This window comes from Oncorhynchus keta, chromosome 28, assembly GCF_023373465.1.
Source record: "Oncorhynchus keta strain PuntledgeMale-10-30-2019 chromosome 28, Oket_V2, whole genome shotgun sequence".
Taxonomy (NCBI): Eukaryota; Metazoa; Chordata; class Actinopteri; order Salmoniformes; family Salmonidae; genus Oncorhynchus; species Oncorhynchus keta.
This window is the reverse complement of record NC_068448.1, coordinates 47,524,221-47,551,394: the sequence shown is the minus strand read 5'-3', so window position 1 is coordinate 47,551,394 and position 27,174 is coordinate 47,524,221. Positions and strand designations below refer to the sequence as shown.

Here is a 27,174-nt window from a genome sequence, read left to right as displayed (position 1 = left end):
TGAGTAAGACCTTTAAAGAGGTCAACATTCACAAGGCCGCTGGGCCAGATGGATTACCAGCATGTGTACTCCGAGCATGCGCTGACCAACTGGCAAGTGTCTCACTGACATTTTCAACCTCTCTCTCCCTGTCTGAGTCTGTAATTCCAACATGTTTCAAGCAGACCACCATAGTCCTTGTGCCCAAGAACACTAAGGTAACCTGCCTGAATGACTACCGACCTGTAGCACTCACGTCTGCAGCCATGAAATTCTTTGAAAGGCTGGTCATGGCTCACATCAACACCATTATCCCAGAAACCCTAGACCCACTCCAATTTACATACCACCCCAACAGATCCACAGATGACACAATCTCTATTGTACTCCACTCTGCCCTTTCACACCTGGACAGCGAGTAGTGCTTACGGCCCAGTACATCACCGGGGCCAAGCTTCCTGCCATCTAGGACTTCTATACCAGTCGGTGTGCCCTAAAAATGGCCAAAGAATCCAGCCACCTTAGTCATAGACTGTTCCCTCTGCTACCACATGTTAAGTGGTACCGGAGCGCCAAGTCTAGGTCTAAAAGGCTTCTAAACAGCTTTTACCCCAAGCCATCAGACTCCTGAACATCTAATCAAACGGCTATGCAGACGATTTGCAATGCATTATATAGGGAATAAGGTGCCATTTGAGACATTCCATGAATATTCATTGTTCTAATATAGGTGAGAATACAGAACTATAGAGACATTATGCCCTATTAAAAATGTGTGAAAAACAGTCAGTGTGTATGTTTCTTGTTTTGTTTCGGCACCAAAAACATCTGAAGGTACCGTCAGTAAGTCTAGCTGGCTACTGTATCAGCTGTCTTTACCCTGAATACCACCCCTCTCCTTGCCTTCCCTATGGCTGGCTTCCTCTTGCCCCAGGCAGTGGGATTATAAAGTGTGTAATGATAGCATGGATGGGCGGAGGGGAGGTCTCTCACTGTCTGCCTGCCTGGGAATGCTCCTCTGTGGGCAGGCTGTCTAGACTCTGTGGCCTGGCTCGGTTTTCCTCCAGGCGATGGGAAGAGGTTATATTGCCCCTAGACGCTGATCTTGGATTTCCCTCAAACAGTTAAGGATTAGGATTGGGGGAGGGAAAACTGATCCTAGATCTGCAAGTTGGGAAAACTTCACCCCATAGCCTGGGAGGGAGGAAGCTTTAATTTACAGCAAATACAGGCCGTCTCAGCCTGAGCATCAACAAGCGGTAATGAAGATTTAGCTGCCCTGCTCCGATACATCAAACAAAAGGAGCTTTGCAGAAGTGTAACATCAATTATGAACACAAAGATCAATTAGGCCATAATCTAATTAAAAGCACAGACGAAATAATGCACTGGCCCAGTCAATATCTCACCAGATGGAAAATACAATGGATAATAGGCTACTGGTCTGGTACACATCTACACTCCTAGAAAAAGGGGTTAGAAAAGGGTTCTTTAGCTGTCCCTATATGAGAACCCTTTTTGGTTCCATGTAGAACCCTCTGTGGAAAGGGTTCTACATTGAACTCAAAAGGGTGCTACCTAGAACCAAAAGGCTTCTACTTGATACCAAAAGGGTTCTCCTATGGGGACAGCCAAAGAACCCTTTTGGGTTCTAGATAGCACATTTTCTTCTAAGAAGACTCCTTTATAACAATGATCTATTATGAAAATCGGAATACCAGACCAGGAAATGATTTCTTATTCATTCACCCTTGCAAGTTGGATGCAGATCAATGGAAATGTGACATGGAGACCTTGTGCAATGAGTTAAAAACCACCGAGGGGATGAGGTAATCTAAATTCAGAATAGTGCTTTATTGCCAGAGCCTGTGTGCCTATAGGAACAATGGAGTCCAAAACTGCCGGGGGGAAGAAAATAATCGATGCGCAGGTAGATTTTCATTACACATACTGTTCCAACAGCACAGTGATAATAATAATTACTGTCTGGAACAGAATAGCACATAGGACCCTGACAGTGAGGTTAGTTCCCTATTCTTTTCCTACTCACTCAGCCGATAGAAAAGCTACAGTTCCGTGCCAGTGTATTTCCTGCCATCAACATAACAATCATGCAGCTTTCATTTCACCGTCTCATTAATTCAGAATCCTCGCTACAATACGGCGAGATCTCTAGCTTTGAGCAGATTACCTCCAATATCTGTTCCCTGAAATCTACGTAATCACCCCAAAATACAATACAAATACAGACATTGGATATGGAAATTCAGCAATATCATAAAATGAATGGATATGATGAAAACGCAAGGACCTCTATCTGAGCTCTGACTGTATAATAATGAGGTGAGCAAATTGTGGGCCGGCTATTGTACCACAGCTTCCGCAGTGAATTAGCAAAAGAAAACACAGTCTGATAAGACTTAAGAGTGCACGTCAGCAGGCAGACAGGTATTAAAATGACTGAGGCACTTCTGGTTTTGATAACCTCATCAGAATAATGCATGAGGGTGACTGGGAGTCTGGCTGTCCGTGCATCTGGCTGCCCAGGTGGCTAAATAAAAGCCTAGCACCTGACCTGCTAAATATCTTGTCTGTACAAGCATATCTTCCCCCTGCTTACCGCCAGTACAGCACAGGCCAGGCCCAAACGCCATGGCCTGGGGATAGCTAGCTAGCAGCATAGAATATTACATTTCACAACTTGAGCGTGGCTTAAGGAGAGGGTTAGAGGGATCCTCTCCGGCTGCACTAGCTGTGTGTGCTCAGCCCAATATTGTCATGCCCTGACCTTGGTATTCTTTGTTTTCTTTATTATTTTGGTTAGGTCAGGGTGTGACATGGGTGATTATATGTGTTTGTCCTGTCTAGGGCTTTTGTATGTTGATGGGGTTGCTACCAGTCTAGGGATTTTGTATGTCTATGGTTGCCTAGATTGGTTCTCAATTAGAGGCAGATGTTTACTGTTGTCTCTGATTGGGAACCATATCTACGCAGCTATATTCCTCAGGGTGATTATCTATGTCTATGGATGTTGCACTCTGTGTTGATAGCGGTCATGTTCATTTTGTTTGTTTCGTGTACTTTGTGTTATTTCATCTTACATTAAAAGAATGTATTCACATCACGCTGCGCTTTGGTCCTCCGATCCTTACTACTCCTCCTCGTCAGAGAAAGAAGAGCATGACAAATATGTGTTAATTGGCAGCAGAAACACTTATTGACTCGCATGAGTTCCCCCCTCAACACTGATTACTCAGCCCTCCAGCTGCCTGGGCTCTTCTTAACTTCTTCGAGATAGGGGGCGCTCTTTTAATTTTTGGATAGAAAACGTTCCCGTTTTAAACAAGATATTTTGTCACAAAAAGATGCTCGACTATGCATGTAATTGACAGCTTTGGAAAGACAAAACTCTGACGTTTCCAAAACTGCAAAGATATTATCTGTGAGTGCCCCAGAACTAATGCTACAGGCGAAACCAAGATGAAGTTTCATACAGGAAATGTCCCAGATTCTGAAGGCGCTGTGTTCCAATGTCTCCTTATATGATTGTGAATGCGCCAGGAATGAGCCTGCCCTTTCTGTCATTTCTCCAAGGTGTCTGCAGCATTGTGACGTATTTGTAGGCATATCATTGGAAGATTGACCATAAGAGACTACATTTACCAGGTGTCCGCCCTGTGTCCTGTGTCAAAATTATTGCGTAATCTCTAGGTCCATGCGCGTTCCATTTCTTCAGAAGAGAAAGTCAACTGCCACGAAGGATTTATCATCGATAGATATGTGAAAACACCTTGAGGATTGATTCTAAACATCGTTTGCCATGTTTCTGTCGATATTATGGAGTTAATTTGGAGAAAAAAATTGCGTTTTAATGACTTAATTTTCGTTTTTTTCTTACCCAAACGTGACGCAGAAAACGGAGCGATTTGTCAACACAAATAATCTTTTTGTAAAAACTGAACATTTGCTATCTAACTGAGAGTCTCCTCATTGAAAACATCTGAAGTTCTTCAAAAGTAAATTATTTTATTTGAATGCTTTTCTGTTTTTTGTGAAAATGTTGCCTGCTGAATGCTAACGCTAAATGCGGACCTGGCATCCTTTCGCTCCCGCCTCTCTACATTTTCCTCCTCTGTCTCTGCTGCTAAAGCCACTTTCTACCACTCTAAATTCCAAGCATCTGCCTCTAACCCTAGGAAGCTCTTTGCCACCTTCTCCTCCCTCCTGAATCCTCCTCCCCCTCCCCCCTCCTCCCTCTCTGCAGATGACTTCGTCAACCATTTTGAAAAGAAGGTCGACGACATCCGATCCTCGTTTGCTAAGTCAAACGACACCGCTGGTTCTGCTCACACTGCCCTACCCTGTGCTCTGACCTCTTTCTCCCCTCTCTCTCCAGATGAAATCTCGCGTCTTGTGACGGCCGGCCGCCCAACAACCTGCCCGCTCGACCCTATCCCCTCCTCTCTTCTCCAGACCATTTCCGGAGACCTTCTCCCTTACCTCACCTCGCTCATCAACTGATCCCTGACCGCTGGCTACGTCCCTTCCGTCTTCAAGAGAGCGAGAGTTGCACCCCTTCTGAAAAAACCTACACTCGATCCCTCCGATGTCAACAACTACAGACCAGTATCCCTTCTTTCTTTTCTCTCCAAAACTCTTGAACATGCCGTCCTTGGCCAGCTCTCCCGCTATCTCTCTCAGAATGACCTTCTTGATCCAAATCAGTCAGGTTTCAAGACTAGTCATTCAACTGAGACTGCTCTTCTCTGTATCACGGAGGCGCTCCGCACTGCTAAAGCTAACTCTCTCTCCTCTGCTCTCATCCTTCTAGACCTATCGGCTGCCTTCGATACTGTGAACCATCAGATCCTCCTCTCCACCCTCTCCGAGTTGGGCATCTCCGGCGCGGCCCACGCTTGGATTGCGTCCTACCTGACAGGTCGCTCCTACCAGGTGGCATGGCGAGTATCTGTCTCCTCACCACGCGCTCTCACCACTGGTGTCCCCCAGGGCTCTGTTATAGGCCCTCTCCTATTCTCGCTATACACCAAGTCACTTGGCTCTGTCATAACCTCACATGGTCTCTCCTATCATTGCTATGCAGACGACACACAATTAATCTTCTCCTTTCCCCCTTCTGATGACCAGGTGGCGAATCGCATCTCTGCATGTCTGGCAGACATATCAGTGTGGATGACGGATCACCACCTCAAGCTGAACCTCGGCAAGACGGAGCTGATCTTCCTCCCGGGGAAGGACTGCCCGTTCCATGATCTCGCCATCACGGTTGACAACTCCATTGTGTCCTCCTCCCAGAGCGCTAAGAACCTTGGCGTGATCCTGGACAACACCCTGTCGTTCTCAACTAACATCAAGGCGGTGGCCCGTTCCTGTAGGTTCATGCTCTACAACATCCGCAGAGTACGACCCTGCCTCACACAGGAAGCGGCGCAGGTCCTAATCCAGGCACTTGTCATCTCCCGTCTGGATTACTGCAACTCGCTGTTGGCTGGGCTCCCTGCCTGTGCCATTAAACCCCTACAACTCATCCAGAACGCCGCAGCCCGTCTGGTGTTCAACCTTCCCAAGTTCTCTCACGTCACCCCGCTCCTCCGCTCTCTCCACTGGCTTCCAGTTGAAGCTCGCATCCGCTACAAGACCATGGTGCTTGCCTACGGAGCTGTGAGGGGAACGGCACCTCAGTACCTCCAGGCTCTGATCAGGCCCTACACCCAAACAAGGGCACTGCGTTCATCCACCTCTGGCCTGCTCGCCTCCCTACCACTGAGGAAATACAGTTCCCGCTCAGCCCAGTCAAAACTGTTCGCTGCTCTGGCTCCCCAATGGTGGAACACACTCCCTTACGACGCCAGGACAGCGGAGTCAATCACCACCTTCCGGAGACACCTGAAACCCCACCTCTTTAAGGAATACCTAGGATAGGATAAAGTAATCCTTCTCACCCCCCCCCTTAAAAGATTTAGATGCACTATTGTAAAGTGGCTGTTCCACTGGATGTCATAAGGTGAATGCACCAATTTGTAAGTCGCTCTGGATAAGAGCGTCTGCTAAATGACTTAAATGTAAATGTAAATGTAAATGCTACGCTAGCTATCAATAGCTATCAATATTACACAAATGCTTGTTTTGCTATGGTTGAGAAGCATATTTTGAAAATCTGAGATGACAGTGTTGTTAACAAAAGGCTAAGCTTGAGAGCTAGCATATTGATTTCATTTCATTTGCGATTTTCATGAATAGTTAACGTTGCGTTATGGTAATGGGCTTGAGGCTGTAGTCACGATCTCGGATCCGGGATGGCTCGACGCAAGAAGTTAAAATAGTGCACTCTATATGGGAATAGGGTGCCATTTGGGATTACCTATGTTACGCTCTGAGACCTGGATGCTAAAGCAACCAAGCAATCACTCTGGTCTAAATACACAACTTATTTTTCTTAACACTACAAGAAACCGCAGTGAAGATTTTAGACATGATCAATACTAACTGTGAAAAAAAGAACCAGTCCTTAAAGTTAATCTACATTTAAAAGACATACTTTTTTGCCAGAGAATAACAAATGAGTTCCATGCAGTGGTGGGGATTGGGATATCACAGCAGGAATTCAGCTCAACGTAGCCATCTGAACCAGATCCCCCTGTGCTGTTGCAGATTTAGGCTACATCCCAAATGGCATCCTATCCCCTATACAGTTCCTTGCAAAAGTACTCATTCACCTTGCCATTTTTCCCATTTTGTTGCATTGCAACCTGTAATTTAAATGGATGTGTATTTGGATTTCATGTAATGGACATACACAAAATAGTCCAAATTGGTGAAGTGAAATTAAAAAAAAAAACTTGTTTCAAAACATTCTAAAAAATAAAAAATGTAATACATAGGTATTCACCTCCTTTGCTATGAAGCCCCTATTGGTGCAACCAATTACCTTCAGAAGTCACATAATTAGTTAAATAAAATCCACCTGTTTGCAATCGAAGTGTCACATGATCTGTCACATGATCTCAGTATATATGCACCTGTTCTGAAAGGAGTCTACTGTCTACTTTGAGCTGAATTCCTGCTGTGATATCCCAATCCCCACCACTGCATGGAACTCATTTGTTATTCTCTGGCAAAAAGTATGTATATTTAAATGTCCTTAGTGTAGTCAAAATGGCATTGAATGAGGGCAGTGGCTAGCACTCTCATGGAGTCCTTATCAAGCAGCTTGGATTTTCTAGCCAAAAACTTAGACCTGGCATTAACATTCCCTAGCACTTCAGTGGCAATGCTCACACCTCCCAACCTTCCATCAAGGATGCAACCCAGGTAGCTAACAGAGGTTTTAGTAGTCAGTACTTCACCCCCGAGCTCCAGTCTGATTTCAGAGGAACCTACACAATTTAGCTTTGGAGCCAAAAATAGTTGCCTCAGTTTTACCTAAGTGCAGGCTTATTATTATCGGGCGGCAGCGTAGCCTAGTGGTTAGAGTGTTGGACTAGTAACCGCAAAGGTTGCAGTGTTCAAATCCCGCTGTTCCTAGGCCGTCATTAAAAATAAGAATTTGTTCTTAAGTGACTTGCCTAGTTAAATAAAGGTAAAATAAAAATATCTCCAATCCATTTGCTAATGTTAGTCAGCTCTGTGCTAAGTATGCTCTCCAACATAGTTTTACTTTTATTAGTCACCAGAAGTGTAGAGTCCTCTGCATAAAGGAAAAGATGGCAAGAAAAAGCATCTTTCATATTGTTTTATATATAGTAAAAACAATAGAGGCCCAAGCACGCTCCTCTGCGGAATGCCACAACTCATTGATTTTGCCTGAGACAGTGAACCACTAACCTCTACTACTTACTCCCTAATAGGACTTTACCCAGCTTAGAGGGGTACTGCTTAACCCCAGTGCCTCCAGTTTGGAGATTAGGAGACAGTGGTTAACTGTATCAAAGGCCTTCTGTAGGTCAAGCAGTACCATTCCACACAGATTTCCCTCATCAATCTATTTTCCTGATGAAGTCAGTCAAGTGAAGTAGACATGAATCAGTGGAGTATGTTTTTCTAAAACCCGACTGAAAATCATAGAGTAGACTTTGTTTGTTGACATATTCTTAACTTTGATCTTTGATGTCATAATGGAGATAGACACAGGCCTGTAATTCCCAGGGTCAGACTTTATCCCCTTCTTATACAGAGGTATAACTTTAGCTTGTTTCATGTCCCTGGGAAAGGTGCCTTGTTCAAGAGAGCAATATGTTTATGTTTATGTATCCAGGCCTGTGGCTTTGTAGCATTTAAACTCTGCCAGCATACTGGCTATTTTTGCTGATTCTACCTTTGCAAAATAAAAAAAAGTTACAACAATCAAATTCAGTACAGCTGTGATTCTTCTCACAACACTGCACTGTAAAATGTGTAAACAAACCTGTAGCTTCAGATGCGCTCAAATATATTGGCACCCTTGCACTTTACAATGGAGCAGAATGTTCAATTTTTTGTTTTCAAAACAGGTTGAAGGGATATTTTTACCCTGTAGGCATCGCAGCTTACCACAGGTCAGAAAAATTACACAGTAAATGCAAAGCATTGCCTCCAACCAAATTAATTCGCATTTTGAAATCACGTTGTCCAGCCATACTTTAAAGTATTAAATCTCAATTTCAGTTTAGATTTTATGTCTGGGTCCTGTGCAGTTGTAAATCAAACAAATACACGTGTAAACACGCAACAGCCCTTTTGACCGACAGAAGCCCCAAGATGCTAATCCTGACCTTTCTCGACAGACAGACAGAGATATAACAAATGCTCACCCACCGAACGTCAACCTGCTCTCTCCTCTCCATACCTATCACATTCGCCACCATTCACTAGGTATATGAGATATATGATACAAATGTGTCAAACCATGTTTTTTTCCCAGGCATGGATACTGTCCAACAAGAACAGTCAGTCTTCACAACCAATCATTTGTTTCTAAGCCATTTCCTGGTCCTTCATCTTCTCATTAACTAGTATGTTATTATTATTATAGTACAGTATATTATTATCACTTCCAAAGGAGAGGCCTCTTATACAGAAAATGTGATCTTAAACTAATAGTTTACTTCCGAGGGGGCATTGTACAACTCTTTGGGCTGTATAGTATGTCCCTTAAACCAAAAGAAGTAAAGAAGTGATCCCAGTAAAGGTTTGTGAGAAAGCTGACTCAGCATGTTACATTGTTTCAAGCAGGCAGTCTTTCAGTTTACAACAGTAGGGCTTCCGGAGGGAGTTCGGAACACACGCCGCCCTGGGTGTCATCTTTCATATTTAACACTCATCCCTGCATTCCTCTCCTCCCTTCCCTGCCCCAGATAGGCCTTTTGTCTTCCTCCCTACCTGCAGTAGGAGAGCTGAGGGGCTGCATCCCAAATCGCACCCTATTCCCTACATAGTGCACTGGGCTCTGGTCAACAGTAGCGCACTATATAAGTTATAGGGTGTCAATTTGGGATGCAGCCCCAGGTGTCTGTTTTCACCAGCTGAGCGTAACAGAGGCTGCATCAAAGAGGGTAAGTCCTTTGGAGGCCTAAGAACTCTCAATACTGTCTACAGGAGTGTTATGGGAGCGCTGCTGTAGCTACTGTAACAAGAGCACCCTATTCCCACAGTCTTCAGAGAAGTAGAGAGAATCAACAACCACGGAAGATCAACACTCTCAGTGCAGCTGAGCAGCAGGTTTGAATTCCCCCTTATAACAACACTGAAACCCTTTCTTCCCGAACACAGAGGCTATGTTCCAAACGGCACCCTGTTCCCTATGTAGTGCCAATATGGCTCTGGTAGAAAGTAGTAGGCTATATAGGGAATAGGGTGACCCTTATGAAAAACCACATGATTTCCCAAGAGAAATGTCCACGTTTTGCACATTTTATTTCACATGTGAAATTATGTAAAACCGTCTGGTTTTGAAACACTTCACACGATATTTCCCATTAAGTTGTGTGGATGTTTTTCACGCGATTTCACAGGTGTTGCCCAGCAAACAAAAAAGTTGTCACACAGTCACAGTGTTGTAAATCTAAATATTTTACATAAAGGAATACATTGTGTATGTTTATTCATACAGTAATTCTTACTCAACATGTCCTCACCTTGAATGTGAACTCACAACCTCGTGGTTCACAGCATTCCGATCTCTTGCTGAGCCACCATGTCTGTGTCAGCGTTAAGTGATCGTGTAAATTCTAATCACTTTTATTAATTAAAGATGTTTACACTATTTTAACTGAACAGCATACCGCCAACAGTACCATAAAACCTGTCGTACCATTTCATTTCTTCCCTTAAAAAAAAAGTTACATGTTTTCACATATGACAATCGAACTCTCACATGTGGAATTGCCTTTTCGTTTACATTTGAAAATGTAATTAGCAGTTTTACACGTGGAAAACGTTGTCAAATGTTGTCACGTGTAGTTTCATGGTGACACGTGTTGACATTTTATATCCCCATGTTGTCAAATTTATTTCACATGAGATCATGTTTTCACGTGCTCACGTGTTATCATATTATCTTCACATCAGATCACATGTAAAATCCATGTGGTTTTTCTGAAAGGGAATCTTAAAGGTTTTTGAGTAGAGGTAATTATTACCCACAACTCAATAATTTCAGACAAAGTCCAAACTATTTTTTTTTAAATTGGATAAATAACTAGCTATAAAACTTTAAGTGGAACAAATAGATTCTTCAAATGCCAAGTCCTATGAACGTATCATCAATACACGCAATTAAACTGATGAACACAGCATTTTTGACTACTCATTATTTTAGCAGACTTGAAATTAAAGCTCCTGATGGTGTCTAGCTGTGGTTGAAAATACTCAGAGTTTCTCGTCTTTGCTCTACGTTGTATTAACTTTAATTGGCCTGAATTGGCAGGAACCTCATGCAAAGAGTCATATCTGGACCTGTGCCCATACTCACACCGTTTCTGTGAGGTGAAAACTTTGTTGGAGAGGCCGCAGCGAAAGCTTGAACTAAACCCCAAAAGGGAGAAGCATTGAGAAGAGAAACACACCAAAAGTTTAACTTGCTTGTGATGGTGTATGAGAGGATGGAGAGGGGAGGACGGCTCATAGTAATCGCTGGAATGGAAGTAATGTGTTTGGTACTCTTCCATTCCAGTCATTACAATGACCCTGCCCTCCAATCCAAAGTGACACCAACCACTACTGGTGTGTTGTGATGCAGTGAGTCATGGTGTGTGTGTGTGTGCGCGTGTGTGCGTGCGTGCGTGCCTCCGTCCGTCTCTGTGTGCAGTGGACGCAGTGCACTCTCTGCATCATGGTGACTCACTGGGTATCTGCTGGATCCTGTGGACCACCACAAAGGCATCGGAGAGGCCCACTTTGACCGGGTGATTGACGGAGCTGATCTGGGCCACCTCCATTGGAATCTGGAAGAGAGAGAGGAGGGAGACGGACATCCATCACCAGCCACCAGACCTGTCTATCTGACTGAGCCTGCTGGGAGTAGGACCCAAACAGACCTTAACCAGACAGAGGCCTGACAGTTCCTGATGCTGATGGAGGGTTGTGGGAAATGTGTCCCAGATGGCACTATTCCCTACACCCTACAGGCTCTGGTCAAACATAGTGCACTATATAGGGAGTAGGTTGCCATTTGTGAAGCATCCTACAAATAATGGGACTTAATTTACTGGAAGGAACAAAAAGCTTGTTAAAATGGTCTTAATCTCCCAGGAAATCCATCAAAATGGAGGCGCAAATGAATAAGTCTGCAAAATAAGTCTGGCGGGCTCAAATGTGAGAATGTTGAGATCCTAGGAGAGAGACATATAGTGACATATAGTTATAGTGTGGTGAAAGTAGGTGAAATAAATAAGGGAAGTAAAAAGCCACAGTGAGGGTTGTCTTTACATGGAGGTGGAGAAGTGGAGTGGAAGAGTGGAGTTAAATAGAAGTACTCCCTGATTGAAATGGAAGAGAGAAAAAAACATTTAAAAAAAATACCTCTTTTGAAAGATAACTTTTATGGGGCTTGTGATTATGATAGATTTATAACATATGTAATAATTGGATTTAATGGATTCCGTAATTGCGGACTAACACATTTAGACATTTATCTGACAGAGAAGTCACTCTTGATTCCAACTCTCTTTCACTCAGCTCCTTTTTCTCCCTCTTCCCATTTTGACATTTTAATCGGCACTGTCACAGTATCTAGTAAACATAATCTCTCTCGCATGCAGCGATGTTACAGTGATCCAAAACTTGCGACACGAGTTAGACTGTTATTAACCATATTAAACATATGGAAGCAGAATGGGGAGAGGAAGTAATATTTTCAGAGGGAGCGTCAATAAGGACGGCCATTAAATTGTCAGTCACGGTGGCGACACATCGTGCCCTGAGTGAAAACAGAGGTTGATGAGCACGGCGCTTTATTCATCAATTCAATCAAGGAGAGAATTAAATAAGTGCTCTGTCACCAAGAGAAAGTGAGGGTGAGGAAGGAGAGAGAGATAGAGAGACCAAGAAAGAGAAACAGAAAGAGACGGAGGGAGAAAAGAGAGAGAGAGCAGGGTGAGTGTGAAGAATTCCCTGCTTCTCACGAGATAGGTGTGACGCCATGTCACTCCTACACCCCTATGGGAGATACACGGAGAGATGAGCACTGAGAGTGAGAAAGAGATGGATAGAGGGAGAGGAGCAGCAAATAGAGAAAGCGAGTGGTAAATAAAGCCTAGAGAGGAACAGAGAGAGAGAGACTGACCTCTTTGTAGGCGAAGACAATCCTGCCGTCGCTGTGCAGTGTGGCCTGGAAGGTGAAGCTACCCAGGTTGTAGTTGTCTTGCAGGTGGACATGATCCCACTGGACCACCAGAGCAGTGCCTGAGAGAAAGGGACACGGTCACAACCATACAGAACTACACAGGCTACACAGAACCACACAGAACCACATGGGGCCTCACAGAACCACATAAAACTACACAGGGCCACATAAAACCACATAGATAGAACCAAACAGCGCCACACAGAACCCCTTAGAACCACACAGGACCATATAGAACCAGACTGAGAACCATACCAGACCGCGTAGAACAACATAGAGATCTGTTAGATAAAAATCAGGGAGACCAACGGCAAGGAAGGCTCCTTAAGTTTCAAACATTGATTGAGGCACCCAGGGTAGCCAAAATGAGTTGCAATGTGTGTCTTCCCTGTTACCTCTACAGACACTACTGTTAGTCTCTACAGGGAGATCAATTTCACCTTTTTTGATTATAAAGAGACATGTAGTCCTAGTGTGTTCCAGTTTAGCAAAACTCCCTATGACATAACTGTCTGCTTCAAAGTATTTTTGAAGAATCAGGTGGAAGCTCACATGGAACTCATGGCACTGTACTGTACTAGCTACCCCGGAGTGCAGGCCTCACGTTCATCTCTATGCTGTTTTGATTTAGTGTGGACTTCGGAGAGCCCTTGGACGTGAAAATGATGTCTTCGTTCTCCTGTGCAACCAGCCAGTCATTTGGCCGGGAGCCAGAGCAATAAAGGTTTGTTAACACAAGTAATCAATTTTTCCTTCACACACCCAGAGCCCCTCTCTCCATCCAAAGTAAAGTGGAGATTTAGTTTCTCTGCTGACAGCTAGGAGTACCGGAGTCTAGTGCTACAGGAAACCCCATAATAACCCACATCTGGCCTCCAGAAGGCTTCTGCATGGGGCTGATGCTGCAGGATTCGCAATGGCCTAGCGAGGGCATGGGGCTGTATGCTGGATGTAGAGAGGACATCGACATGTCTGTGATTGTTACAGTAACTCCATCCCAAATGGAACCTTATTTCCTATATAGTGCACTACTTTTGACCAAGGCACACCCTGTCTGTTCTGAATTCTCTATCTAACTGAGAATGGCTCCTGCGGGGGGGCTAGAGAGCGTGCTATGGAGTAGACTTGCTTTGCTAGAGCTCCGCTCTATTTTGAAACAAATTAATATTTGTCTTAACCTGTCATGACCTATAACTTCAAACATTGTCTGGCAATATAACAAAGGGAAAAGGCACCAAAAAAAGGGGGCGCTAAAAACAAGATAATTTGAATGAGATAGACAATGAACCAATTTTAACGTCGCTGACCCACGAGGAGTTAGATGAAGATGCTAGCTCCCAAGAGTTCCCCACAGAACCTACTGGCTGCCATAAACTCACTAAGCAAGAAGGTAGACACAAGGTTGGCTGATATATCAAAGAGTACTGGGAATTTGACTGAAACTGTGAAGGCAACTAAGGGCAGGGTGCATGAGGTTGAGCAGACAACAGTTGATCACGAGGCCAGGCTACGGGACAAAGAAACAGAGAAATCAAATCAAAATCAAATCGAATTTATTTATATAGCCCTTCGTACATCAGCTGATATCTCAAAGTGCTGTACAGAAACCCAGCCTAAAACCCCAAACAGCAAACAATGCAGGTGTAAAACCACGGTGGCTAGGAAAAACTCCCTAGAAAGGCCAAAACTTAGGAAGAAACCTAGAGAGGAACCGGGCTATGTGGGGTGGCCAGTCCTCTTCTGGCTGTGCCGGGTAGAGATTATAACAGAACATGACCAAGATGTTCAAATGTTCATAAATGACCAGCATGGTCGAATAATAATAAGGCAGAACAGTTGAAACTGGAGCAGCAGCACAGTCAGGTGGACTGGGGACAGCAAGGAGCCATCATGTCAGGTAGTCCTGGGGCACGGTCCTAGGGCTCAGGTCCTCCGAGAGAGAGAAAGAAAGAGAGAATTAGAGAGAGCATATGTGGGTGGGGTGGCCAGTCCTCTTCTGGCTGTGCCGGGTGGAGATTATAACAGAACGTGGCCAAGATGTTCAAATGTTCATAAATGACCAGCATGGTTGAATAATAGTAACAGTGCGCAACGTTCAAAAATGACGGCAAAACCCCGAAAGCCCGATTGGAAATGCTTGAGTCGCATTCAAGACGCCAGAACATCCGAATATTTGGGATCCAGGAGGACACTGAGAAAGGGAAACCCACTGAATTTGTCTCGGAGCTGATACGTCGCTGGGGAGTGAACACCATCCTGATCGACCGCGCACACAGATCACAGGCAACGAAGCCTGCCAAGGGCGCGCCACCAAGGCCAATCCTGTTACCGCTGCACTATCCCCAGACCAGGGATCTCATCCTCAAGCTGGCTAGTCAAAAGTTCCCCCTTAACTACAATAGAGCCAGGGTGTCTTTCTACCCAGATCTTACCCAGAAAGAGTATAATGAGTTACGCAACAAATGCAGAGCGGCCAACATCCGACATCCAACATCCAACATCTTCCCAGCCCAGGTTAAGGGGACAGTCGAGGGATCAGTCGAGGGATCAACACATATGTTTGACAACCTAAAAGAGGCCTGTACTTGTCTGTACTTGTCAAGCAAGCTCCCTGGCTGAGGATACTGAACGATTGTGTCAAACGTCTAAATGGCTAAATACAGGCCAGGAATGTGTTTGAATTTCATGCCTATGTCTTTTCGATCAGAAGATCACTCACCCCCTAACGTGAGAGTTAAGTGTTATTTAATATTAGTTTATTTGCTGAGCATCTATAGATGACGAGTTAGTTGAAGCTGTATGTCTAGACACCCTAAGGTTTGTGTGTTAGTCAAGGAGTGCTTCGTTTGGGGAAGTCACTCAGTAAAGTGACGAGAGGGGGGATGGGGTCTGTGTTTTATGTTCACATTTATTAATACAGGTGGCATGACGAGCTCCTGCACGGCGGGACGTTTTTCATTTTGGGCTTTGTATGACAGCAACAATTTGCTCTAAAATAAGAAATGCCACATCGTGACCGAGCACAGAGTAGACCTGGTGGAATAAAGAGGGTCAGCTGGAACTGTAATGGCTTAGGGCATGTCGTGAAACGAGCTACGTTTTTTTCTCATCTTAAATCACTGGACGCTGACATAGTGCTTCTTCAAGAAACACATATTAAACGCTCCGCTCAGGCCAAGCTACGAGTCGGCTGGATCGGTCAGACATACCAGTCTTACGTGTTATTTCTTACATTAGTACCCCAGGTCATCTTAGGTTTCATTACATACAGTCGAGAAGAACTACTGAATATAAGATCAGCGTCAACTCACCATCAGTACGACCAAGAATATGTTTTTCGCGACGCGGATCCTGTGTTCTGCCTTTCAAACAGGACAGCGGAATGGATCCCATGCTGCGACCCCAAAAAACGACTCCAAAAAAGAGGGAAACGAGGCGGTCTCCTGGTCAGACTCCGGAGACGGGCACACAGTGCACCACTCCCTAGCATTCTTCTTGCCAATGTCCAGTCTCTTGACAACAAGGTTGATGAAATCCGAGCAAGGGTAGCATTCCAGGGGGACATCAGAGACTGTAACGTTCTTTGCTTCACGGAAACATGGCTCACTGGAGAGACGCTATCCGATGCGGTGCAGCCAACGGGTTTCGCCACGCATCGCGCCGACAGAAACAGACATCTTTCTGGTAAGAAGAGGCGCGGGGGCGTATGCCTTATGGCTAACGAGACATGGTGTGATGTAAGAAACATACAGGAACTCAAATCCTTCTGTTCACCTGATTTAGAATTCCTCACAATCAAATGTAGACCGCATTACCTACCAAGAGAATTCTCTTCGATTATAACCACAGCAGTATATATCCCCCCCCCCCAAGCAGACACATCGATAGCTCTGAACAAACTTTATTTAACTCTTCGCAAACTGGAAACCATTTATCCGGAGGCTGCATTCATTGTTGCTGGGGATTTTAACAAGGCTTATCTGAAAACAAGACTCCCTAAATTTTATCAGCATATCGATTGCGCAACCAGGGGTGGAAAAACCTTGGATCATTGTTACTCTAACTTCCGCGACGCATATAAGGCCCTGCCCCGCCCCCCTTTTGGAAAAGCTGACCACGACTCCATTTTGTTGATCCCTGCCTACAGACAGAAGCTAAAACAAGAAGCTCCCGTGCTGAGGTTTGTTCAACGCTGGTCCGACCAATCTGATTCCACGCTCCAAGACTGCTTCCATCACGTGGACTGGGATATGTTTCGTATTGCGTCAAACAACAACATTGACGAATACGCTGATTCGGTGAGCGAGTTCATTAGAACGTGCGTTGAAGATGTCATTCCTATAGCAACAATTAAAACATTCCCAAACCAGAAACCGTGGATTGATGGCAGCATTCGCGTGAAACTGAAAGCGCGAAGCGTGAAACTGAAACCACCCGAGCCACTGCCTGTTCACCCCGCTATCATCCAGAAGGCGATGTCAGTACAGGTGCATCAAAGCTGGGACCGAGAGACTGAAAAACAGCTTCTATCTCAAGGCCATCAGACTGTTAAACAGCCACCACTAACATTGAGTGGCTGCTGCCAACACACTGACTCAACTCCAGCCACTTTAATAATGGGGATTGATTGGAATTGATGTAAAATATATCAATAGCCACTTTAAACAATGCTACTTAATATAATGTTTACATACCCTACATTATTTATCTCATATGTATACGTATATACTGTACTCTATATCATCTACTGCATCTTTATGTAATACATGTATCACTAGCCACTTTAAACTATGCCACTTTGTTTACATACTCATCTCATATGTATATACTGTACTCGATACCATCTACTGCATCTTGCCTATGCCGCTCTGTACCATCACTCATTCATATATCTTTATGTACACATTCTTTATCCCTTTTCACTTGTGTGTATCAGGTAGTAGTTTTGGAATTGTTAGTTAGATTACTCGTTGGTTATTACTGCATTGTCGGAACTAGAAGCACAAGCATTTCGCTACACTCGCATTAACATCGGCTAACTATGTGTATGTGACAAATACAATTTGATTTGATTTGATAAAGTTATAGCCCCAGACCCATTGATCACTCTGTTTGGTACAGCTGTACTCCACTCAATATCTATTTTTGGCTTAACTGCACTGCTTGTAATGACTATATGCTGTCTTCTTATACATGTACCACCTAATAGGATTTTGTTTTGTTTTGTGTATGTGTGAGTTAAGTTTTGTTTTGTCCTCTAAATTGGCCATCCCATTCAACAGTACAATGAATGTCAATGTTTGTATTGCTGTCTTTTTTATATTGGAAAATAATAAACATATTATTTAAAAAAAGAGAATGGCTCCTGGCTGTGTACAGGGGTCTGGGAATGCAATGCTACTCTCCTTTGACTATGTTTTGGATGGGGAGGCAGGGAGCGAGAGAGGGAGCAATTGAGGGGCAAATCAAGCAGTATAGAGATAGAGGTATAGGATGATGGGAGGAGGGAAAGTAGTGGAGAGTGGGGTGGCTATTCTTTAGTTGTCAACTGGCCATGCAAACTCCTGCCCTCCAGGACACCTACACCACCTGATGTGACAGGAAGGCCATAAAGATCATCAAGGACAACAACCGCCTGAGCCACTGCCTTCATCCCACTATCATCCAGAAGGCGAGGTCAGTACAGGTGCATCAAAGCTGTGACCGAGACACTGAAAAACAGCTTCTATCTCAAGGCCATTGTACTGTTAAACAGCCATCAATAACAATAAGTGGCTGCTGCCAACATACTGACTCAAATCTCTAGCCACTTTAACAATAAAAAATTGGATGTAATAAATGTATCACTCGTCACTTTAAACAATGCCACTTTATATAATGTTTTCATACCCTACATTACTCATCTCATATGTACAGTATATACTGTACTCTATACCATCTACTGCGTCTTGCCTATGCCATTTGGCCATCGCCTCACCCATATATTTTTATGTACACATTCTTATCCATTCCTTTACACTTGTGTATATAAGGTAGTTGTTGTGAAATTGTTAGATTACTTACTGCATGGTCGGAATTAGAAGCACAAGAATTTCGCTACGCTCGCATTAACATTTGCTAACCATGTGTATGTGACCAATAAAATTTGATTTGAAAAATAACTATCTGAAAGCCAAGCCTCCAATCTGATAGGCTGCCACCTTTACAATATATTATTAAAAAGGTTAAAAAATGTAACCCCTCCCATCACAAATAGTTTCAGGTTTGAACCTTTACATAGGGGTTCCTCGAAGACCCTTTTCAGAACTTGAAAGGTTCCGCCGGTGTGGCAACCCAAAAGGTTCTTGCCGGCACCTTGATAAATAGTTATTAAAGTGAGAGAGGCAGACTTTCCCTCCTCCAAGTTGTTGTGCGTCCCATATGGCACCCTATTCCCAACACACTATATAGGGAATAGGGTGTCATTTCAGATGCAACGAGGCAGTCGCTATGGAGGGCTAAATTTAACATAGTTGAATCAAGTTTTAATTGGATGTACATGTGAGGCAGTGAGGCTGAGGTCAGGGATGCCAACTGGTTAAGGCCCAAAAAGGTGACAAACATTTTTGGCACGGAAACACGGGGGAAAAAAACATTGTGAAGTGAAGGAAAATGTGCTTCTCTTCAGAGAATAACAAGTACATAACACACATTTAAAAATGGTGTTCTGAGGTCGGTGGGAGTTTGGGCTCTTTGGTCTGGGTTTAAGGTTTATCGTGATATGTACAGTTATGTAGAACAATTTTATGGTTCTTTATATATCCTTTATGGAGAAGGTTCTATAAAGGAACCTTTCTCAATCTGAAAGGTTCTTTGTAGATCTTTCTGAAGAACCATACAGGGTTTTTGATTCTGGTTAGCCATATTATATTGCTCAAATTCCATAGGTGTTATTATTGTGTTAACTGACACATTTAATCAAGTGAGCTACCTCTGGAACATCTGGGGGTCCCTGAGGAGAGAATTGAGAACTACTGACTGCTTCAGTCAACCGTTCTCAGTTGACAAGGCCATACGTAAGTCTTTCACAAGACACTTTCACTGGCCATAGTCAGATACTGTAAGATACTGTAAGATATATAGTGGCATAACACAACACATTAGATACATTGGAATGACAAAGATTTGTGCGCAAACCACGCCCCAAAAATATTCGACATTTTGTGAACTGTAAAGAACCATTGAAGAGCTCCAGTGATGGCTCCACGTACAGTAGAACCTTCACCCTTCTCAAAGCACCCGTAAGTAACATTTATTTTTTTTTTTTTTTTTACAATTTAGGAGCAGACACATATATTTTGGGAGCACAATGAAAGTAATTGACAAAAGGTTTTTGGAGTGTTCCATGCTCAATCAGGCACAATGTAACCTCAAATATGAATCTCTTAGGTGAAACAAAAATGTTCAGCTGCCTATTTAAGGGTGGGAGGTTACCATGGTAACAGGGCACTCACGCATCTGTGAATAATCCATAGAATGAAGAATTACAATACTAGAATGGACATTTTTTTATGATGGGATAAAGGTCAGCCATTTTGGTCAGAGGGTTAGTTGGTCAATACAGTGGTAAGATATTGTATAAAACAATACATTTGAAGAATTTATCTGCACTGTATGTTTGTTAGCTAGCTAGCTAGCCAGACCGTTTCAAATGAACTGCTTACATTCCATTTAAACAATGCAGTCAATCCACAGGCTGAAAAGGCAAGTACTGATTTTGTATCATATAATAGCATTCACAGCTTTCAATAATTTTTACATTCATGGTCTGTTAACATATATGTTAGATTATACAGAACATTGGTTGAAAACCTGTAAAAACTGTATTTATAATTATATGACCATTTAAATTGACTAATTCTTTTACACATTTTCTAATATATCACATGCTTAACTTTTATTTTCCTGCATAAGTAAAATCAGGATTATGCCTCTACTGCCATTCATCCCAATTAAATGGCACCCTATTCCCTATCAGTGTCTGTGTCCCTCTATAAAAAAAATGCTGGGTTAAATATAACCCAGTGCTCGGTATATAGTGGACAGAACACGTTGGGTTATTTTGACCCAGCCAATTGGGTTGTTTTCATTGAAGACTGGAGGCGTGGCTTAGTAAGGGATAGTTATTTTTGGTCAGACACTGTCTGTCTGACTCTACACTTCTGCTTTCAGAATACAAAGATCGCATAGAAAAGACAGGTGGAGACACACAAAAGTTGCATAGTGGTGTCACAACGTCTGCCGAGTTCCGTCCCTCTCCTTGTTCGGGTGGCGTTCGGCGGTTGACGTCACCTGTCTTCCAGCCATCGCCGATCCACATTTCATTTTCCATTTGTTTTGTCTTGTTTTCCCGCCCACCTGGTTTGCATTCCCTCATTACTCATCTTGCATATAACCCTCTGTTTCCCCCACATGTCTGTGTGTGGAATTGCTATGTGTAAATGTATGTGCACTCCAGGCTGGTTTGCGCCGGGTTATTGTAAACAGTGTGTGTTTAGTTTTCTAACCCGTGTGTGCTTTGTTCGCCTCAATAAAGGGCTCCATTTGCGACGCATTTCTCCTTCCCTGCAGCCAGTTACGCACCCCTTTACAGAATTCCACACCCGAATTATGGAGTCAGCAGGAGCAGGTACCCCTGGTAGCGGAGTCGAGGAGCTGCTTCACATCTCGGCGTAGCCATGGACCGCATCGACCGGGTCGTCCAGACGATGGACCGCAGGGACAGACAGGGAGTCCCTCCAGCGCCCTCACCAGCACAACAGGGTTCTCCACTACTCAACCCCTCCGCACCTGGTTCCAGTGGGATTCGTATCGCACTTCACAGGGAGTAACGATGGGGCGGTAGCACTCTGCCAGGGTTTCCTGCTGCAGCTGGATTTATACCTGGCGACCGTTTACCCGGCTCCCTCGGGCCGTGAGAGGGTGTCCGCCCTCGTCTCGTGCCTCTCGGGGAAAGCTCTGGAGTGGGCCAACGCTGTGTGGGGAGATGGATATATGGCGCTGGACCACTTCGAGGATTTCACCCGCCGCTTCCAGGCCGTCTTCGACCACACGCCCGAGGGTAGAGAGTCTCTTCCACCTGAGGCAGGGGACGAGGAGCGCCCAGGAGTTCGCGATTGACTTTCAGACCCTGGCCGCCAGCGCTGGATGGAACGACAGGGCCCTGATCAACCACTATCGCTGCAGTTTGCGCGAGGACGTCCATCGGGAGTTGGCATGCAGGGACACCACCCTCACATTTGACCAGCTGGTGGATCTGTCCATTCGGCTGGATAACCTGCTGGCTACCCGCGGGCGTCCAGATTGGGATCTGTCGGTTCCATTCCCCATTACCACCGCTCCGATAACATGGAGCTGGGAGGGGGGGTACGGACCTCACAGGGTAACACCACGATCCTGGTCCGGGTCGGGTCAGAGAGGTGTGGGGCCTGCCTTAATCAACAGCCATGTCATCAGTGCCCAGGGACCAGTGGTTTAACTGCCTTACTCAGGGAGAGAATGATTTTTGTCAGCTCGAGGATTTGATCCAGCAATCTTTTGGTTACTGGCCCAAAGCTCTTACCCGGCTACCTGCTGCCATGTACAGTTGAAGACGGAAGTTGGCATACACCTTAGCCAAATACATTTAAACTCAGTTTTTCACAATTCCTGACATTTAATCCCAGTAAATATTCCCTGTTTTAGGTTAGTTAGGATCACCACTTTATTTTAAGAATAATATTATCACATTCCCAGTGGGTCAGAAGTTTACATACACTCAATTAGTATTTGGTAGCATTGCCTTTAAATTATTTAATTTGGGTTAAACATTTCGCGTAGCCTTCGACAACATTTCCACAATAAGTTGAGTGAATTTTGGCCCATTCCTGCTGACAGAACTGGTCAGGTTCTGAATGAGTCAGGTTTGTAGGCCTCCTTGCTCGTGCACACTTTTTCAGTTCAGCCCAAAAATGTTCTATAGGATTGAGGTCAGGGCTTTGTGATGGCTACTCCAATACCTTGACTTTGTTGTCCTTAAGCCATTTTGCCACAACTTTGGAAGTATGCTTGGGGTCATTGTCCATTTGGAAGATCCATTTGCGACCAAGCTTTAACTTCCTGATTGATGTCTTGAGATGTTGGCTTTTTTTGTCTGGCTTTTTTTGGAGCAGTTTCTTCTTCCTTGCTGAGCGGCCTTTCAGGTTATGTCGATATTGGACTCGTTTTACTGTGGATATAGATACTTTGCAACCTGTTCACTCCAGCATCTTCACAAAGTCCTTTGCTGTTGTTCTGGGATTGATTTGCACTTTTCGCACCAAAGTACATTCATCTCTAGAAGAAAGAACGAGTCTCCTTCCTGAGCGGTATGATGGCTGCGTGGTCCAATGGTGTTTGTACTTGCGTATTATTGTTTGTACAGATGAACGTGGTACCTTCAGGTGTTTGAAAATTGCTCCCAAGGATGAACCAAACTTGTGGGAGGTCTACAATTTTTGGCTGATTTCCTTTGATTTCCCCATGATGTCAAGCAAAGAGGCACTGAGTTTGAAGATGGAAATACATCCACAGGTACACCTCCAATTGACTCAAATTATGTCAATTATCAGAAGCTTCTAAGCCATCATTTTCCTGAATTTTCCAAGCTGTTTAAAGGCAGAGTCAATTTAGTGTATTTTTAACTTCTGACCCACTGGAATTGTGATAAGTGAAATATTCTGTCTGTAAACAATTGTTGGAAAAATGACTTGTCTCAAGCACAAAGTTGATGTCCTAACCGACTTGCCAAAACAATAGTTTGTCAACAAGAAATGTGTGGAGTGGTTGAAAACAAGTTTTAATGACTCCAACCTAAGTGTATGTAAACTTCCAACTTCAACTGTAGATGCATGATGTCTTTGGAATTCCATGATACAAAATCTGCATGAGCTGTCAAGTTTAGACTTGAGAACTTGTTCTCAACTGGTCTACTGGTTAAATAAAGGTGAAATATATATATATTTTTAAATTGGGTTGAGGTCGGGTGATTGTGGAGGCTAGGTCATCTGATGCAGCACTTCATCACTCTTCCTTAATTTGTCAAAAAGTGTTGGGTCATTGTTCTGTTGAAAAGCAAATGACAGTCCCACTAAGCGCAAACCAGATAGGATGGATCGCTGCAGATTGCTGTGGTAGCCATGCTGGTAAATTGTGCATTGAATTCTAAATAAATCACAGACAGTTTCACCAGCAAAACAACCCCACACCATCACGCCTCCTCCTCCATGCTTCACAGTTGGAACCACACATGCAGAGTTTCTTGGCACAAGTAAGTATCTTCTTCTTATTGGTGTCCTTTAGTACAGTAGATGTGACTTTGCAGTAATTTGACCATGAATGCCTGATTCACGCAGTCTCCTCTGAACAGTTGATGTTAAGATATGTCTGTTACTTAAACTCTGAATAATTTATTTGGGCTGCAATTTCTGAGGCTGGTAATTCTAATGAACTTATCCTCTGCAGCAGAGGTGACTGTGGGTCTTCCTTTCCTGTGGCGGTCCTCATGAGAGCCAGTTTCATCATAGTGCTTGATGGTTTTTGCAACTGCACTTGAAGAAACGTTAAAAGTTCTTGACATTTTCCGTATTGACTGACCTTCATGTCTAAGTGTATGTACACTTCCAACTTCAACTGTAGATGCATGATGTCTTTGGAATTCCATGATACAAAATCTGCATGAGCTGTCAAGTCTAGACACAGCCTTTTATTGTTTTCACATATTAAGGTTGGGCACTGAAGTATCTGAAAGCCACACCCCCCATAGGCCATGCCTCTTGAAAATAACCTATGTATTACATTAAAAAAGACCCAGCTGCTGAGTCAAGCCAGCCTGAAAACCCAACTGATGGTTAAATTAAGCCATGTTTGAAAAATTGGGTTATTTTCAGGATGCATTGGCCTATTGAGGGCATGGCTTTAATTAAGATGGTTATTTTGGCCACCTGTGAGGGTAAATGTCATTGTTGTTCATCATGTCAAGTTTGCACACTGCAAATTCCAATGTCCTTCTATATTTTTGCACATGACATATTTCAATGTACATTTTATAACATTATTTAAGCATTATAACAAAGTGGTGACTCTTGCAGCATTAGGATATGGCTTTTATGATGCTTACACACTTGTGTAAGCATCATAAAATCTACACAAGTGTCTGTGCTCAACCTTAACATGCGATAATAATACAACAGAACATGAACCGGAATGACATTTGCGCTTACAAGTGGCCAAAAATAACTAGCCATGCCCCTACTAAGCCACGCTTCCAGTCTTCTATTCTTACCCGGTGGGTCATTGCTCAATAAGCCAGAATTAATAACCCAACAACCCAATTTAGTGACCTAACTGGCTGGATTAAAATAACCCAACATGTGTTCTGTCCAATATTTACCCATATTGGGTTGTTTTTAACCCGGCATTTGTTTGAGTGTAACGGCACCCTATTCCCTAAATAGTGGACTTCTTTTGACCAAGTCTCAAAGGGCTCTTGATTTGAATATGTTTTTGTGGTTGCTACAATATGAAGAAAGACAGAAAATACATTGAATGCCATGTGGGGCGGCAGGGTAGCCTAGTGGTTAGAGTGTTGGACTAGCAGCCGAAAGGTTGCAAGTTCAAGTCCCCGAGCTGACAAGGTACAAATCTGTCGTTCTGCCCCTTAACTGACTTGCCTAGTTAAATAAAGGTCAAATAAATACAATTAAAATGTACCATTGTCGAAGTAGATGACGGTTGAGTTCCTGGAGACACTAGGGTCAAAGTTGGCCATGAGGGGGGCGATGTACTGGGTGGCCGTCAGCATTCTGTGGACCACGTCCCCTGTGTAGATGAACCCTGAGTGAGGGGGAAACATACAGCAGATATTACTCATTAAATTACAATAGTCGCCAAAACACAACAATCCGCATGTCCATGTCATGTTCCCAGGCTAAGCTTCCTTCTCTGCCTGACACTCAAACCACACACGTACAAACACTAGCAATTACTCTCACAGTTAGAGCGTTGGCCAAGTAACCAAAAGGTCACCAGTTTCGAATTGAGCAAGGCATATAACCCTAATTGCTCCAGGGTTGCTGTTGATAATGGCAGAGCTTGGACGTGGTCCCACTCTCCACGGGTGTCTCACGGAGAGTGGGGATATGCCAAAAACACATTTCCAATTCACACGTGAAAAAGGACAAATATAAGCGCAATGTTTGAAGTCCCTTGCAAAATCTTTTCAGCCTCCTGAGGGAGAAGAGGCACTGTTGCGCATTCTTCACGACTATGTGCGTGCGTGTGGCCCATTTTAAATTGTATTCTTCAGTGATCCAATACGGAATATAGAACACTTATCTTCATTTGGTTGTAATCTAGAGGTTAGAAAAAAAATCTAGATCCTCTATGAGGCTGTGGAGGGATCCAAGTTGTGGATTTAAAAGAAAACATGAATCATTAGCGTACAGTATCATCATATCACCTTTTGGCTGCTTTTTCTTCACTCTGCGGTCCAACTCCCAAACTGTCTCAATTTGTTTTTATTTTTTTCTATTGTGTTATTGACTGTACGTTTGTTTATTTCATGTGTAACTCTGTGTTGTTGGTTGTGTCGAACTGCTTTGCTTTATCCTGGCCAGGTCGCAGTTGTAAATGAGAACTTGTTCTCAACTGGTCTACTGGTTAAATAAAGGTGAAATATATATATATTTTTAAATTGGGTTGAGGTCGGGTGATTGTGGAGGCTAGGTCATCTGATGCAGCACTTCATCACTCTTCCTTCTTTGTCAAAAAGTGTTGGGACATTGTTCTGTTGAAAAGCAAAGGACAGTCCCACTAAGCGCAAACCAGATAGGATGGCTCGCTGCAGATTTCTGTGGTAGCCATGCTGGTAAATTGTGCATTGAATTCTAAATAAATCACAGACAGTTTCACCAGCAAAACACCGCCACACCATCACGCCTCCTCCTCCATGCTTCACGGTTGGAACCACACATGCAGAGTTTCTTGGCACAAGTAAGTATCTTCTTCTTCTTAGTGTCCTTTAGTACAGTAGATGTGACTTTGCAGTAATTCGACCATGAAGGCCTGATTCATGCAGTCTTCTCTGAACAGTTGATGTTAAGATATGTCTGTTACTTGAACTCTGAAGAATTTATTTTGGCTGCAATTTCTGAGGCTGGTAATTCTAATGAACTTATCCTTTGCAGCAGAGGTGACTGTGGGTCTTCCTTTCCTGTGGCGGTCCTCATGAGAGCCAGTTTCATCATAGTGCTTGATGGTTTTTGCAACTGCACTTGAAGAAACTTTAAAAGTTCTTG

The 27,174-nt window shown here is 43.7% G+C and overlaps 1 protein-coding gene across 2 annotated transcripts in view; it reads right to left on the bottom strand.

The window, feature by feature from the left end:
- Window positions 1-27,174, bottom strand: part of LOC118361510 (plexin domain-containing protein 2-like) — a 161,336-nt gene that overhangs the window by 39,861 nt on the left and 94,301 nt on the right. For both annotated transcript variants that reach the window (XM_035741510.2, XM_035741509.2), the window contains exons 5-7: window positions 25,589-25,711; window positions 12,761-12,879; window positions 11,321-11,420 (exon numbers count right to left, since the gene is read on the bottom strand). In XM_035741510.2, the coding sequence (XP_035597403.1) occupies window positions 11,321-11,420; window positions 12,761-12,879; window positions 25,589-25,711 (342 nt within the window). The remainder of the gene's footprint in view (window positions 1-11,320; window positions 11,421-12,760; window positions 12,880-25,588; window positions 25,712-27,174) is intronic.